General features: G+C 50.1%; 1 protein-coding gene across 2 annotated transcripts in view; it reads left to right on the top strand.

The window, feature by feature from the left end:
* Positions 1–13,253, top strand: part of ZC3H18 (zinc finger CCCH-type containing 18) — a 50,649-nt gene that overhangs the window by 13,580 nt on the left and 23,816 nt on the right. Inside the window, exons 3-7 of one of the 2 annotated variants that reach the window (XM_057534712.1) lie at positions 1,808–1,892; positions 2,604–2,675; positions 10,675–10,823; positions 11,121–11,213; positions 12,012–12,169. In XM_057534712.1, the coding sequence (XP_057390695.1) occupies positions 1,808–1,892; positions 2,604–2,675; positions 10,675–10,823; positions 11,121–11,213; positions 12,012–12,169 (557 nt within the window). The remainder of the gene's footprint in view (positions 1–1,807; positions 1,893–2,603; positions 2,676–10,674; positions 10,824–11,120; positions 11,214–12,011; positions 12,170–13,253) is intronic. The other variant, XM_057534713.1, reaches the window with a different exon arrangement.

The following is a 13,253-nucleotide window of genomic DNA, read 5'->3' as shown; positions in this document are numbered from 1 at the left end:
CCTGTGCATTGATTTCCAACGAAGCAGAAGATTTGAATGAGTTCTGACCTCTCAAAAGAGTTTTGTTTTTCTAATGAGAACAAACAGAATCTGCTCTCAACTTAGACGTGAGCTCCTGTGTAATAGATAATAGCACATTGAGGTTATGCCGGGAGGGAAGTAGTGAAAGGAAAAACACGGCTGGGAGACCAGAAGGGCGGGGTCTTCTGTCATATAGCCTAAAATCAGCACATTTTCCTCAAACTGAAATCATGTGGGGGGTCGGGAAAATGGGGAGATGTTGTTCACAGGGTACAAATTTTCAGTTATAAGATGAATAAATTCTCGGGACCTTTAAAAAAACCCTTGAATAACTTATTTAATCTTTCTCTCTCAAAGAAATTCTGCTGACTCTCTCTTTTAAGGGATATAACTCTGAGGCATCTGTTGTTTTCTGTTATAAAATGCCTTTTAATAACTTGGTATTTTTAAGGTAAAAATTATACAACTATTTAAGCTTTAAAATAAGTCATCATAAATCTAGGGTTTGCTGTCAGTATTTCTTCATTCGGTAAGTATCAGTACTTGCTGTTGACTCTGAGCCTGACGCTGTGCTTGGAGCGGTGACCCGTGGTGTGCAGAAGGCAGGGGCCGGCTGGGCGGCCACCATGGCTGGGACCCGTGCTCCAGGGGCAGGGGGCTGTGGGACCGGCTGTGAAGGGAGATGGGGGGCCCTGAGGAAGGGGACTCGAGCTGCGGTCTGGACATGAGATGAGTTCCACACCGGGGAAGAGAGGCGAGAGTGTGGTCAGGCCAGACCTGCAAAGGTCACGGCACAGCGGGGAGCACGTGGAAGGGTTCAGGAGTGCGGACGCCCTTCAGGACGCAGTCCCCTGGCCAGGTGGGACTGGGCAGTAGTTTGGACGAGGGTGGTGCTGCGGGAGACGGGGAGACAAAGGTCCAGGTGACTCCCACACCGCTGCCCTGCTTGTGATCCCTTGCTTGGACCACATGAGCGCGCTCTGGAATGGGCTGGGAACCGGGGGGGCGGGGTGGGGGGCCGTGAGGAGCTCCATCTTGGACTTACCTACTTAGCTATGCTAGCATGGTGCTGGATACCTGCCCAAGCTGGGGGCGGTCCTGGAGCAGGGTCTCAGGGGCACAGGCGGGGACTGAGGAGGGTGCAGAGCAGTGGTCCAAGTCAAGGCTGCTCTTTGGAGTCCCTGGGGGAGAGATCCCCCCCCCCCTCCCCGGGCTGTGGTCTTTAAACCCTCCTGCATTATTCTAAAGCCAAGGTTAGGACCTCTGCACCAAGAACCAGAAGAGAAGGGCCCAGGTCTAAGCGACAGGTGGATACGCTTGCTGGCCAGAGTCGCCTAAATTCCCTCCTCCTTGCCCCCAGACTTTTCAATTAGAGAAAGTGTCTAATTTAAAGGACATAAAATATTTTGTCCTGTAAATTTTGTTTAAATATAAAAAATGTTAAACACCTAAAGTGTAGCCATTTCCTGCCCAGAATTGCTAATTAAGAGAAACGTGATGACACCCTGCTTTTTATCATGCATCACATACTTCACAGAACGTTGTTGGTCTTGTGTGATGCTGCACTTTTGTGGGTAAGCTTTGAGAGATCCCCATTGTGTGGATGAGGAGTCTAAGGTTTGGAAAATGTACGTGAACTTGGCCACATGAGTGGCCAAGACCTGAGTGTTGTGACAATACCCTTTCTGGTTTAGTGAAGGCCGTGCATGGTGGTAGATGCCCCTCCTGCCTCTTCAGCCCTCATGAAGACAAGTCTCTCTTCAAGTCACGTTGTCCTCTGTTTCAGGATGATGACCTGGAGGAGGGTGAAGTGAAGGACCCCAGTGACAGGAAGGTGAGGCCTCGTCCCACCTGCCGATTCTTCATGAAAGGTAATTGTCTGAGTGAGGGGCCTTTGCGCGGCCCGTTTGTGTGGCCTCGGCTTTTCCTGGGACTGCGGTGGTGGTTCAGCCCGGGGCCTGTGCAGGGCAGTTCTCAGGGCCGGCAGCGACGGTCTGTGGCGGCAGCGGCAGTGCATCGATGTCAGCTGTGGGCCTTTCGTGGTCGCTCTAATGCCTCTCTCGGAGGGGAGCCAGCCTGCTCGTTTCACCCTGGGATGCCAGGCCCATCTGCCTAGCACAGACCTGTATCTTCACTGTAGACAATGCTAACTCTTTTTCTAAGTGGTCCTTCTTATAAGGCCAAATGCCCTGGCCACCAATTGTGACGTTTTCCCACCTCTGTAAGGGGAGTTGCCGCTTTCTGCAAGATGTCTCAGAGGCATATCTTTCATTTGGAATGGACTTCTAAATAGAGAGGGTCGGCCTCTGAAGGCAGCAAGGCCCCTCCCTCCTGAAAAGTGGACAGAGTGAGTCAAGTAGCTGTGACAGTGGCAGTGTGACAAGGCTGGTGAGCAGTGGGCACTCAAGCCCGGGGAGACGTGTCACGGCACCGTCTGGTGTGCGTCTGTGATTGAACGTTTCCCTTACACGGCAGGAAGGTGTTCTTCTCCTGCCCTGCTCTGACCCTAGATGCCTCGCACAGTGACCCAGCCCACCCATGCAGCCTAACGTTCACAAGAGCTTCCTGTACTTCTTTTCCAGATGTTGTGACACCATTGTCCACTCCTTCTTCACCAATACCAAATTCCATACCATTCAGAGGCCAGGTTAAAGGTACAAAATATACGATATTCATCTCTTCAGTACCTCACAGTCCCCCTGCTCCGGAGGCCAGACTCCTTTCTCCTGGATCCAGAATGCTGCTGTGACGCCAGGGAAAGGGGAGGCCCTGAGGGCAGAGAGCGGCCATGACAAGGCTCACGGGAGCTGCGTGCTGCCTGCACGGGGGGCGGGGGCATGGGGGCGGTGGAGCCCCGTCCTACGAGTGGCCTCGAACAAGCCCGTCCCTTGTCCCGAGGTGACCCAGGGATGAGGGTGCACGGGAACACGCGGGACCCCGGTCAGCGCATGCCGGGGGCGTGTCCTCTCGGCCGTGCTGATTCTGTGCTGCTGGTTGCTGCCGAGTGGGGGAGTCCGGCTCGTCTGAGCTAGACGGCCGCGCGATGGCTCCGTGTGTGGCCGTGTGCGCTGTGCCCGTGGGACGGGAGCGTAGCCGCCCTCGGGATGCAGATACGTGTGCAGTGCCTAGTAGAAAGTAAATTGTTACAGGTCTTCAACGGCTTTGGTATTTGAAGTGTCATTATTTCAGAAAATTTAAACTTAAGCCGAAGACTTCTTTTTCATAATGACGTCAGCCCATCTCTGGAATTTCTGGAGTAAACTGATGGAGACAAACACGCATGCATACACATACATGTACTGCAGTCATTTCCAGTTAGCGCTGGCCACACACCGTGTGCTTCAGAAACCTGGCCGTCGGCCAGGAGCAGCCGGAGGCCCCGTGGCAGCGAGGGCAGGAGGCAGCGGCATCCACTGCGGAGGCCACGGAGGCTCTGGTCCAGGTGCTTGGGGCCCCGCGGCGGAAGCACTTTCCAGCCTTTAGCCCCAGGAGCACACACACCGTGAAGCGGAGTTGGTGGCGGCACTGCGGGTCGGCATCATCGGGAGGCGCCTGGCCCGGCGAGGACAGGGTGCCCTCTCCAGGGACGTATGGGGGTCACATCACAGGAGGAGGGGAGGTGCCTCCAGGTCACACTGAGCGCCCAGTTGGGGTTTCGGGGAGTGAGACCAGTGGGTCAGGCATTTCGCAGTGGAAAAATCTGAAGCTAGTGGTAAGTGGCCTTTTTTGCAGTTTAGTTGGGCCTGTTCAGTAACTTGTTTCAGGAATGTATTTTTTTAATATTTAGTCACCTTTCCCCCATACTGTTTGTTTATTCTACAGAATAATGCGAGTACAGAGTACAGAAGGAGGTGGGTGTTCTGGAACATATCCTGCTTTTTCTTAGTTACGAGAAAGGTTTTGGATGTAAATGTTTTTGCTTACCTGCGGTTTGTAAGATTGGTGTTGAATTGAGATGAATGCATTTCAGTTCTCTCCGGTAGCAGGAGAGTCACTTTAAAAATACAATGAAGTTCTTCGTGTTTGGGGAGGATGTGGGGAAGTGGAACCTCATACCCAGCCGGTGGGAACGTGAGCCGGTGTGGCTGCCCTGGGCGCGGCCTGCTGAGTGTGGCGGTCTCTGAGCCGGCCACACCCCTCCTGGGTGTCTGTCCAAGAGAAATGAAGGCGTGAGCCACGCCGAGACTCGCGCTAGCAGCATAGACACAACGGCCGCGTGACTGTGTGGAAACAACCCCCGTGTCCATCAGCTCGTGAACGGATAAACAAAACGTGGTCCATCCTGATACTACAACGCAGTTGAACCTTGAGGACACTGCCAAGTAAAAGAAACCAGTCACGCAAGGCCCCATATTGTACAGTTCCACTTACAGGAGCTGTCCAGAGTGGGCAGATCCATAGAGACTGAAAGTAGGTTAGTCGTTGTCTAGGCCACAGAGGGATGGGTAGTCACTGAGTGCAGGGTTTCCTTTAGGGGGACGGAATGTTCTAGAATTAGGTAGTGGCAGTGGTTGCACAACTCTGTGGATGTACTAAAACCCACTGAATTGTGCACTTTAAATGGGGGTATTTTATGGTATGTAAATTATATCTTTGAAAATGCTTTTTAAAAAATGTTTGTTAGCTCTATTTCTGTTGTTATTGTGATCTGCAGGTTTATTGTTAAATTGCCCAAATGGACACATTGATATTTGTGACCATTGACAACAAAATGTACTTAGGAATACAAATTGAAACATTTTAAAACACCAGTACTTTGTTTATGGTGTGTTTTTACCTGTCTTATATTTAGGTTGAGTCATCAAGACATGAAGTTCTATCCACAAAGGCATAAATAGCATTTTCTTTAAACTGTGTTCTGCTTTGGGTCTCTGATTACCTAGCTGTCAGTAGCACCCAGCCCGTTCTGTGGGCCAGGCCTCCTGTGTCCTCTCCTTCCTGCTCTCTTTTTCTCTTCCTCCCTCTTGCTTTCCCTTTTTTAAATTGTGGTGAAATACACAATATAAAATTTACCATCTTAGCCATTTTTAAGTGTACGTTTCATTGGCATTCAGTACATTCACATTGTGGCCATCACCACCATCCATCTTCAGAACTCCTTTCATCATGTAAAACTGAAACTGTCTCCATTAAACACTAGCTCCCCAGCCCTTGGCATCTGCCCTTCTCCTTTCTGTCTCTATGAATTTGACTACGCCATGTGCCTAATAGAAGTACAGTCTTACAGGATATGTCCATTTGTGACTGGCTTATTTCACTCAGCACGGTGTCCTCAAGGTTAATCCAGGCTGTAGCAGGTGTCAGGATTTACTTCCTTTTCAAGATTGAATAATATTCCACTGTGTGGATGAACCACATTTTGCTTACCCATCATCCATCAGTGGACATTTGGGTTACTTACATTTTTTAGCTATTATGAATAATGCTGCTGTGAACATGGGTGTGCAAACATCTCTCTGACACCCTGCTTTCAAATCTTTTGAGTATACACTCGGAAGTGGGATGGCTGGGTCAGGTGGTGGTTGTGTTTTTAACATTTTGAAGAACCACCCTGCTGTTGTCCACAATGGCTGCATCGCTTTGCATCCCACCACTGAGCACAGTGTTCAGGTTCTTCTCGCCAACGCTTGTTTTCCGATTTTGTGATAGTATCATCGTGGGTGTGAGGTAGGGTTCTGATTTACGTTTCACCATGATTAGTGATGTGGAGCATCTTTTCATGTGCTTTTTGGTCATTTGTGTATCTTCTTTTGAGAAATGTTTACTGCCCTTATTTTGTTGTTGTTAATTTATTTTTGGCTGCGTTGGGTCTTCGTTGCTGGGCGCGGGCTTTCTCTAGTTGCGGCAAGTGGGGGCTACTCTTCGTTGCGGTGCACAGCCTTCTCACTGTGGTGGCTTCTCTTGTTGCGGGGCACGGGCTCTAGGCGCGCGGGCTTCAATAGTCGTGTCACGCGGGCTCAGTAGTTGTGACTTGCGGGCTCCACAGCGCAGACTCAGTAGTTGTAGCACACAGGCTTAGTTACCCCGTGGGATGTGGGATCTTCCCAGACCAGGGCTCGAACCCGTGTCCCCTGCATTGGCAGGTGGATTCTTAACCACTGCACCACCAGGGAAGTCCCTACTGCCCATTTTTTAATCCCTGCATCCTCTTGTGTTTAAAGCAGCAGGTCTCAAGGTGTGTTCTTGAGACCCAGGGGCACCCTGAGGTCAGTGCTCTAATGACAGTAACACTGCGCCAGTTGGCAGGTGTCGCCCACTGTATGTGCACCGAGAAATGACATCCGGGATAGAGCAGGAAGATGCATAGTTAAACTTTATTTTTGGGTCTAGGTCTTTTTTTTTTTTTTAATAACTTTGTCGAAGTATAATTTAAATGGCATAAAATTCGCCTGTTTTAAATGTCCAATGATTTTTATTAGTTTACCAAGTTGTGCACCCAGCACCACAGTCCAGATGTAGATATATTTCCATCACCCCACCACAGCCCCTCAGTGTGTCTTTTCGCTCTTCCGTCTGACGAAACTACAAGTGCTCACGGAGCTCGTCTGCTGACACTGAGGCATGAGGGGCGCCTCCAGGGAGGGCGTGCGAGGTGTGGCTGTGAGCCCAGACGGCCACGTCTCCTCCAGGACACCCAGGAGACCAAGACAGTGACTGTGCTAATGATAAGGTTCAGGCTCTCAAGTGAAAATCAGAATTTTGGAGAACTTGCCAGCTTCGCAGGGTTTGATGACTTTTCCAGATGACCGTCATGTGGTGTCACAAAAGCATACCTGGGTAGAAAGCCATTCACAGTGCAAGGTGGACTGGTGGACCTCCGCCCAGGAGTCGGGGAGGTTCAGTGACAGGACTGCAGCTCGCTGTATCGGAGCCTCAGAGGACGCGCGGTGTCTGGAGAGGCTGTCGTGGGTGTCCCCAGGCCGGCTGCACCTCCTTCTCTGAAGCCACCCAGCACAGCAGATGGGATGCAGGGCACAGTTGTCTGTGAGAACCCAGCTGTCGTCATTCTAATGTCAAATTAAAGAGATTTGCAAAAAGGAAAATAATGCTACTCCTATCGCTAAGTATTCTTAAAACGTTTTCATAAAACTTTTATGTTAACAACTATTGCTAACATAAAATTACATACGTTATATTTTATGTCTTTAAATTTTCTGTTTTAATTTCCAATATAAATATATCAATTAATATAATCAATTATTGTATATCAATAAATATAATCATCACAAAGGCTCTTTGGGGGTCTTGAGACCAAAAAGTTACAGGAACCACTGGCCTACGTTGTTCACAGAGAAGCAGCGCAGAAATTATTTTAATTCTTTCAGCTACCATAATGACTGTATTCCTTAAGAAGTTAAAATATCTTAGAATACTGCTCAGTATGACCATAGTTGTCTGTCACAGTTCTCTGTGAAATAGGAAAGTACTTGAGTTTTTTGTGTTCTTTCATTAAAAGTTTGTATGCGACAGTTCATGGGATTTTATGCGTGTTAGAATAAGCGTTTGTAGATCTTGGGTTGGTCTTTAATATTTAATTATTAGATTTTTATATATTCTGCCTTCCTTTTAGGAAGTAATTTTTAAAAACCATGAAGCACTTTAAACTTCTTTATTTTACTTTGACAATCCCTATATTTGTTACTTATTCTGAGTTGTTTAGACTAACAGGAAATGGGACCAAGGAATATTTAAGTAAGACCACTATGTCTTATTTAGAAATAAGAAAGTCTTTGTTTAAAATCCTAGTGTGAATCAGGCATTTTGTATGGAAACTAGAGAGAGATTGTAAAATTATCTCCGCTGTTGCAGTGGGACGCATTGCAAATGCGGTGACACGCGGCTTATAAATGCCATCTGGAGGTACCACGCTGACGCCAGTCAGACCAGCAGTCAGAATTTTAAGGTCTGTAGTGTTTCTGGACCCACCGGCAGCCACACTCACACATGTGCCCGCAGAAACAGGCACTTTCAGCTCCCCTCACACCATGAGCGAGATGGGCTCCTTGGGCTGCTGTGTGTGGTGTGTTTTCCTTTCCTGTTGTCTCTGTGTTCACGTCCTTGGTTTCTGCTGAGACTCAGGTAGGCTTTCTCTGTGTATGTGTCTGTTTCACTGGTAGAGTTCGGGTTTGTTACTTTTGAGCTTGCAGGTTCCTTTTTTGTAGGTATATTTATTGTGTAGTGAAGAAAAGCAGGGCTCAACACAGAGTGTATCATACAACCAGGAAAAAAATGGGGATGGATATACTGATTGACTGATCGATCGATCCCCCACAAATGGGTCACTGCCTTTGGTGCAGGGCCCTGGAGATGGGGAAACAGCACTGAGTACCTTTCTGAGTACTTGGATGCCTTTGTTGACCTGCATTCCCGTGCCTCACCACGCCCCGCACCACACTGCCACGCTGCACCCTTTTTTTGTTGTTTGGTTTTTGGTTTTTCAGCCGTGCCTCGAGGCTTGCAGGATCTTAGTTCCCGGACCAGGGATTGAACCCGAGCCCCGGCAGTGAGAGCGCCGCGTCCTTAACCACTGGACCACCAGGGAACTCCCAGATCCTTTCCCTCGTTCCCTTTGGGCTCGTATCCCTGTGCACGCAGCGTCCTTACACAATAGTAAGCCTGTTAGTCATCCAGGCACAATCGCGATCCACGTAAATTTTGTGTTCGTGAAGTTTCATTTAGAAGCAGAAGACTATACAATTTTTAAACCAGTAGATCTATTTTTGCTTCCATTTCCTGGAGAATTTTTTTTCCGAACAAATTGCTTTTTTAAATTATGAAAGTAATATGTGCTGACAGAGTCAAAACAATAACAGTTTGGGGTGTATCCTTCCAGACTTTTTTCTACACAATTAAACATTCACTTTCCAAAAGGCTGGTGGGATTACACTCTTCTTGCTGCTCTTCCTGCCTGCAGGTGTGGGAAATCTGTCCTTGCCAGTGTGTAGACTGCCCACACTTCCTCCTGGAGTAGTCTCCTCCTCCTCTTTGGAGGCCAGACACATGCAGTGTGGACCTTAGCCCTCTGGGAGCGGGGGCCCGGGGCGGGCGGCTCGGGGGCGATGCCCCTGCCCTTGCCTCTCACCCTCCTCTCAGCTCTGCGCACCGCCTGCGCCTCCGCCCTCCCCTGCCAACATGAGGGACGAAAGAGCTCTTTTGTCAGTGCGCTCAGGGGTGATGCTCTTGTTTTGTTTTGTTTTGAAAATTTTTTAAATACAAAAAGAACAGAGAATCACAAATACTCATTTATCTGCTACCCACATATTTATTTTAGATTTTAAAAAATTATAGAAATGCTGTGGTTTATATTGTTAATACTGTTCTGTGCTTGCAGTTTTCTACAATGAGCTTTTGTGACTTTTTAACCCCATAAGCAGTGTGGACTCTGACGCGAGTTTATAGGAGTCACGCACTGGAGAAGCGTGTGATGTTCTGGACTGCTTGATTTAGAGATATGACTGCAGAGTCTGGTTTCTTTGAAACTCTCTGAGTCTCTGGGATTTTGAAGCCCCTGTAGTGTATATGTCCCAGCCTCTGACTTATATGTGATCTCTCAGACACTTCTGGAAATTAAAAAGTTAATTGGTTATTTTTGCATTCTCAGAGAAGCAATTTTTTTAAGCATACTTTATTTCATATTTAATTTGGAGCATTATTAAGTAGGTTTTAAATACAAGTTTAAATATTCATAATGTTTAAAAGGTAAAATTTAGTGTTTCTTTAAATACCAAATGATTATTTCTCTACAATTTACATGATACAAGAAAAAGCGTATTTTGTTGACAGAAACATTCAAATGGAATATCATGTTTAGAAGTGAATATACATTAAAAGATGGCTTACAATTTAACTACATGCTAACCAATTGAAAATGTTTTTTAAAACCACTTAGATATTGTATGCCATATTTATTTTTTAAGCCTATGTACATATTACGTATTCAAAAAATTAAATTTTAAAAAAGTGATTCACTCACTAATTAATTTTAAGATGTAGACTTCTTGCCTCCTGTGCTGAAAAGTCAAGTGGTTTTCTTGAATAATCTTGGTGTTCTGTTGCTGAATAATGCTAAAAGTTGACCTTCTTAATTCTTTGTTGTAAAGTATAAACACCCAATCTGTCTATGTGTTTTCTCTCTAACGCATTTTTTTAAGTACCAGAAATAGCCTGAAGTGGTTTGGTAGGAGAAATGCAAATGTACAGAGCTGGTAAAGATCACCCTGGCATAAACATGCAGAATTATGATCATTTTTGTGCTTCTGGTTGATTTCTGTTTCAGTACGGGCAGTCTTTTGAGTCAGAATAACGACCCTGTCCGTGCACCTGCACGCTCCCCAGGGCACGTGTGTCCTGAGCAGCAAACCCCAAGGCAGGGCCGTCCCGATCATCGGGGCGCTCTCGGGCTTCTCTGTTTCAGGGGAAATGAAGTGTTCCTACGGTGACCGTGGGACAGGGGCCCTGCGGGAGCCCTTTAGGAGGTGCCGCTCGCAGGACGGTCCCAGACCTTCCAGGCCTGCCTGCTGTGGCCTCGTGGGGTGGCCGGGACCGCGCTCGGCCCGCTGCCTGGCTGCCTGGCCCGGCGCCGCGGGAGCAGGGGGAAGCTGACCTGTGCGCTTGGGCCGGGCGCCCCTTCTGACCTGGCTTTTATTTCCGTAGGGAACTGTACCTGGGGCATGAACTGCAGGTTTATACACCCTGGAGTCAACGACAAGGGCAACTACTCCCTCATCACCAAAGCCGAACCTTTCCCGCCCAACGGTGCCCCGCCTCTCGGACCTCACCCTCTGATGCCTGCCAACCCGTGGGTACGTGAACACCTCTTTCATTGCTAGCAAATCACACCTAAGCTCTGTTTGTGACTCTCCGACTCAAAGCACGCTAATACGCCTTGTATGGCAGGCGTTTCCGCCTTCTAGCTGCTCTGGTGTCTCCAGGTAGAGGCCCCCCGGGCTCAGGGCAGCTGGGTGGGGCGGAGGCAGGCTTGGAGGAGAGAGCAGGTGGTAGCCGGCTGGTGTTCTCCTTGGTGTTCTGGCTCCCCCGTTGCTGTGTAGATTTTCAAGTTTGCTTGCTCTCTTAACTTTTCCCTTCTCGTTTTTTAATAGGGTGGGCCAGTAGTTGATGAAATTTTGCCTCCACCCCCTCCAGAGCCCCCTACAGAGAGTGCTTGGGAGCGAGGACTCCGGCATGCAAAGGAGGTAACGGAATCAGCAGAAAACCCGAGAAGAAAACTAGTGGCGGTCCTCGCGCACAACTAGCCTTTCTGTCTCTCCAAGGCCTGCTGGGGCGTGACAGAGCCCAGGCGGCCAGGGAGGCCCCACCAGGAACGCGGCCCACGGGCTTCCTGGGGCTCGCAGTGCATCGGGCCGTGCTTGAGCCAGGGCTGCAGCCCCCGGCCCCATGGAGGCACTCCCCAGAGCCTTAGCGCTCCCGCGCCCCCTGCAGCCTCTGCGTCTGGAGAAGCAGTGCTACGCTGGCCTCCCCTCTCCCCCAACACTCCAGGCCGCACCCGGCCCAGGGGCCCGGGCTTACCCTTCTTGGCCCTGGGCCTGCCTTCCCCTCAGGGAGATGGCAGACTGAGGCAAAGCTCTTCCTGCCCTCAGCATACGCTCCCCGCCCCCAGCCCTGACCCGCTCCCGGTGCCTCTCCTGCCCGGAGCACACCTACCTGCCTCCCCTCTGAGGGCACGTCTGGAGCCCCTGGTTCAGTGCCAGCACTGGGAACAGGGAGTCACCACTCCATCCCCTCTTCCCAGACCTGGGTGTGTCCTGAGTGCAGGGTTCACTGTGTCTGCAGGGACGGGGCGCTCCCGTTCCCCAGAAGGGTGCGTGGGGTCCCGTGTCCACCCCCAGCACGGAGCTTAGGCGTGTCCCCAGTGAGTGCTCGGTCGTGCTCTCCTGCCACTCCAGCCCAGGCTGCCGGGGTCAGTCGGGACAGGATCCCCTCTGTTTTCCTAACAGTAACTGGTGTTGGCTTCTCTCTTCTTAAAATGGTAGGTTTTAAAAAAAGCAACCATTCGAAAAGAACAAGAGCCTGACTTTGAAGAGAAAAGGTTTACGGTGACCATTGGTGAAGATGAACGGGAGTTTGACAAAGAAAACGAAGTTTTCCGAGACTGGAACTATCGGATCACGAGGGATGTCAGAGACGCAGCGTAAGGAACGGCTCTGCCTCTTCCTTCCCTGTTGAGAGAGGATTCAGCGTCCCCAGCTGCGTGGGGTTTGCACCCTGGAGAGCAGCAGCGCCGAGTCTACCCAGGGCGCACGGGGGCCTGGCCACCCGCCGGCCTCAGGATGGCCTCCCCGAGAGCGTTTCAGGCAGTTTGCAGCTGACTTTCCTTGTTGTTTTGCTTCTGGGGAGGACACGTTTTAGCTCCATGCCTGGGCCTTGTGACTGCAGGGCGCCTCACGCCCGTTTGGGTTCCTCCGAGAGCTCGGAGAGGTTTTACAGCTGCTCTTAAAGCCCCTGGGGCCCCGTGAGTGTCCTCCCCGCTTTTCCCCAAGTTCCCCAGGAACCAGGAAAAGCTGTGAAATTTGTCACTAAAATCCAGGAGTATGGCAGGTTTCTTCATTGTTTCTTCCAGACATTTTATCAGGGGTCTTTGAAAACAAATTGCAGAAGTACATGGGGTTGAAACACCTGTCAGCTCTTGAGGAGCTACGTAGCGTCCCAAGTACAGCCCTCGGCTCGCAGCACGCCTGCTCCGGGGCAGGTGCCGTTTTCTTGCGCTCCCCTCTCAGGACCGAGCGGGCCAGGCCTCTCCTGAGCAGGCCGGCTCCAGCATCGTCTTATCTCACAGTGACCCCGTGCGTGGAGGTTTGCTGCTGCAAAGCACAACCACTGATTTCTGCCTGAAATCACAGTCAGAGGCTGAGAAAAAGGACGTAGGGTTGGGTCTGCGTTTCCAAGATCACCAGTGCTTGCCTGTGCGGCGTGAGGGTTGGAGCGTTAGGAAGGCGTCTGGCTGTTGGGAATGAGAAACAGCTGTGTCACTTGGTAGAGCAGCCCAGGTCACCCCGCCAGCACCCCACAAGTGCTGGGGGAGAGATTTCCTAGAAAGCAGCCCCTGCAGGCCACACAGATGCAGCATGGCCTGGCGGGGGCCTCCAGCCTCTGCAAGCTCTGGGCGTCTCTGTTTCCCCCGCCTGTTTACCCAACGGGAAGGGTCAGTCTGGAGCCAAGAAGTCCCTGAAACAGCCTCCAGGGCCATCTGCTGCTGGTGTACACTTCCCTTCCCT

Source organism: Balaenoptera acutorostrata, chromosome 19 (assembly GCF_949987535.1).
Source record: "Balaenoptera acutorostrata chromosome 19, mBalAcu1.1, whole genome shotgun sequence".
Lineage (NCBI taxonomy): Eukaryota > Metazoa > Chordata > Mammalia > Artiodactyla > Balaenopteridae > Balaenoptera > Balaenoptera acutorostrata.
This window is presented reverse-complemented; position numbering and strand designations above follow the sequence as displayed.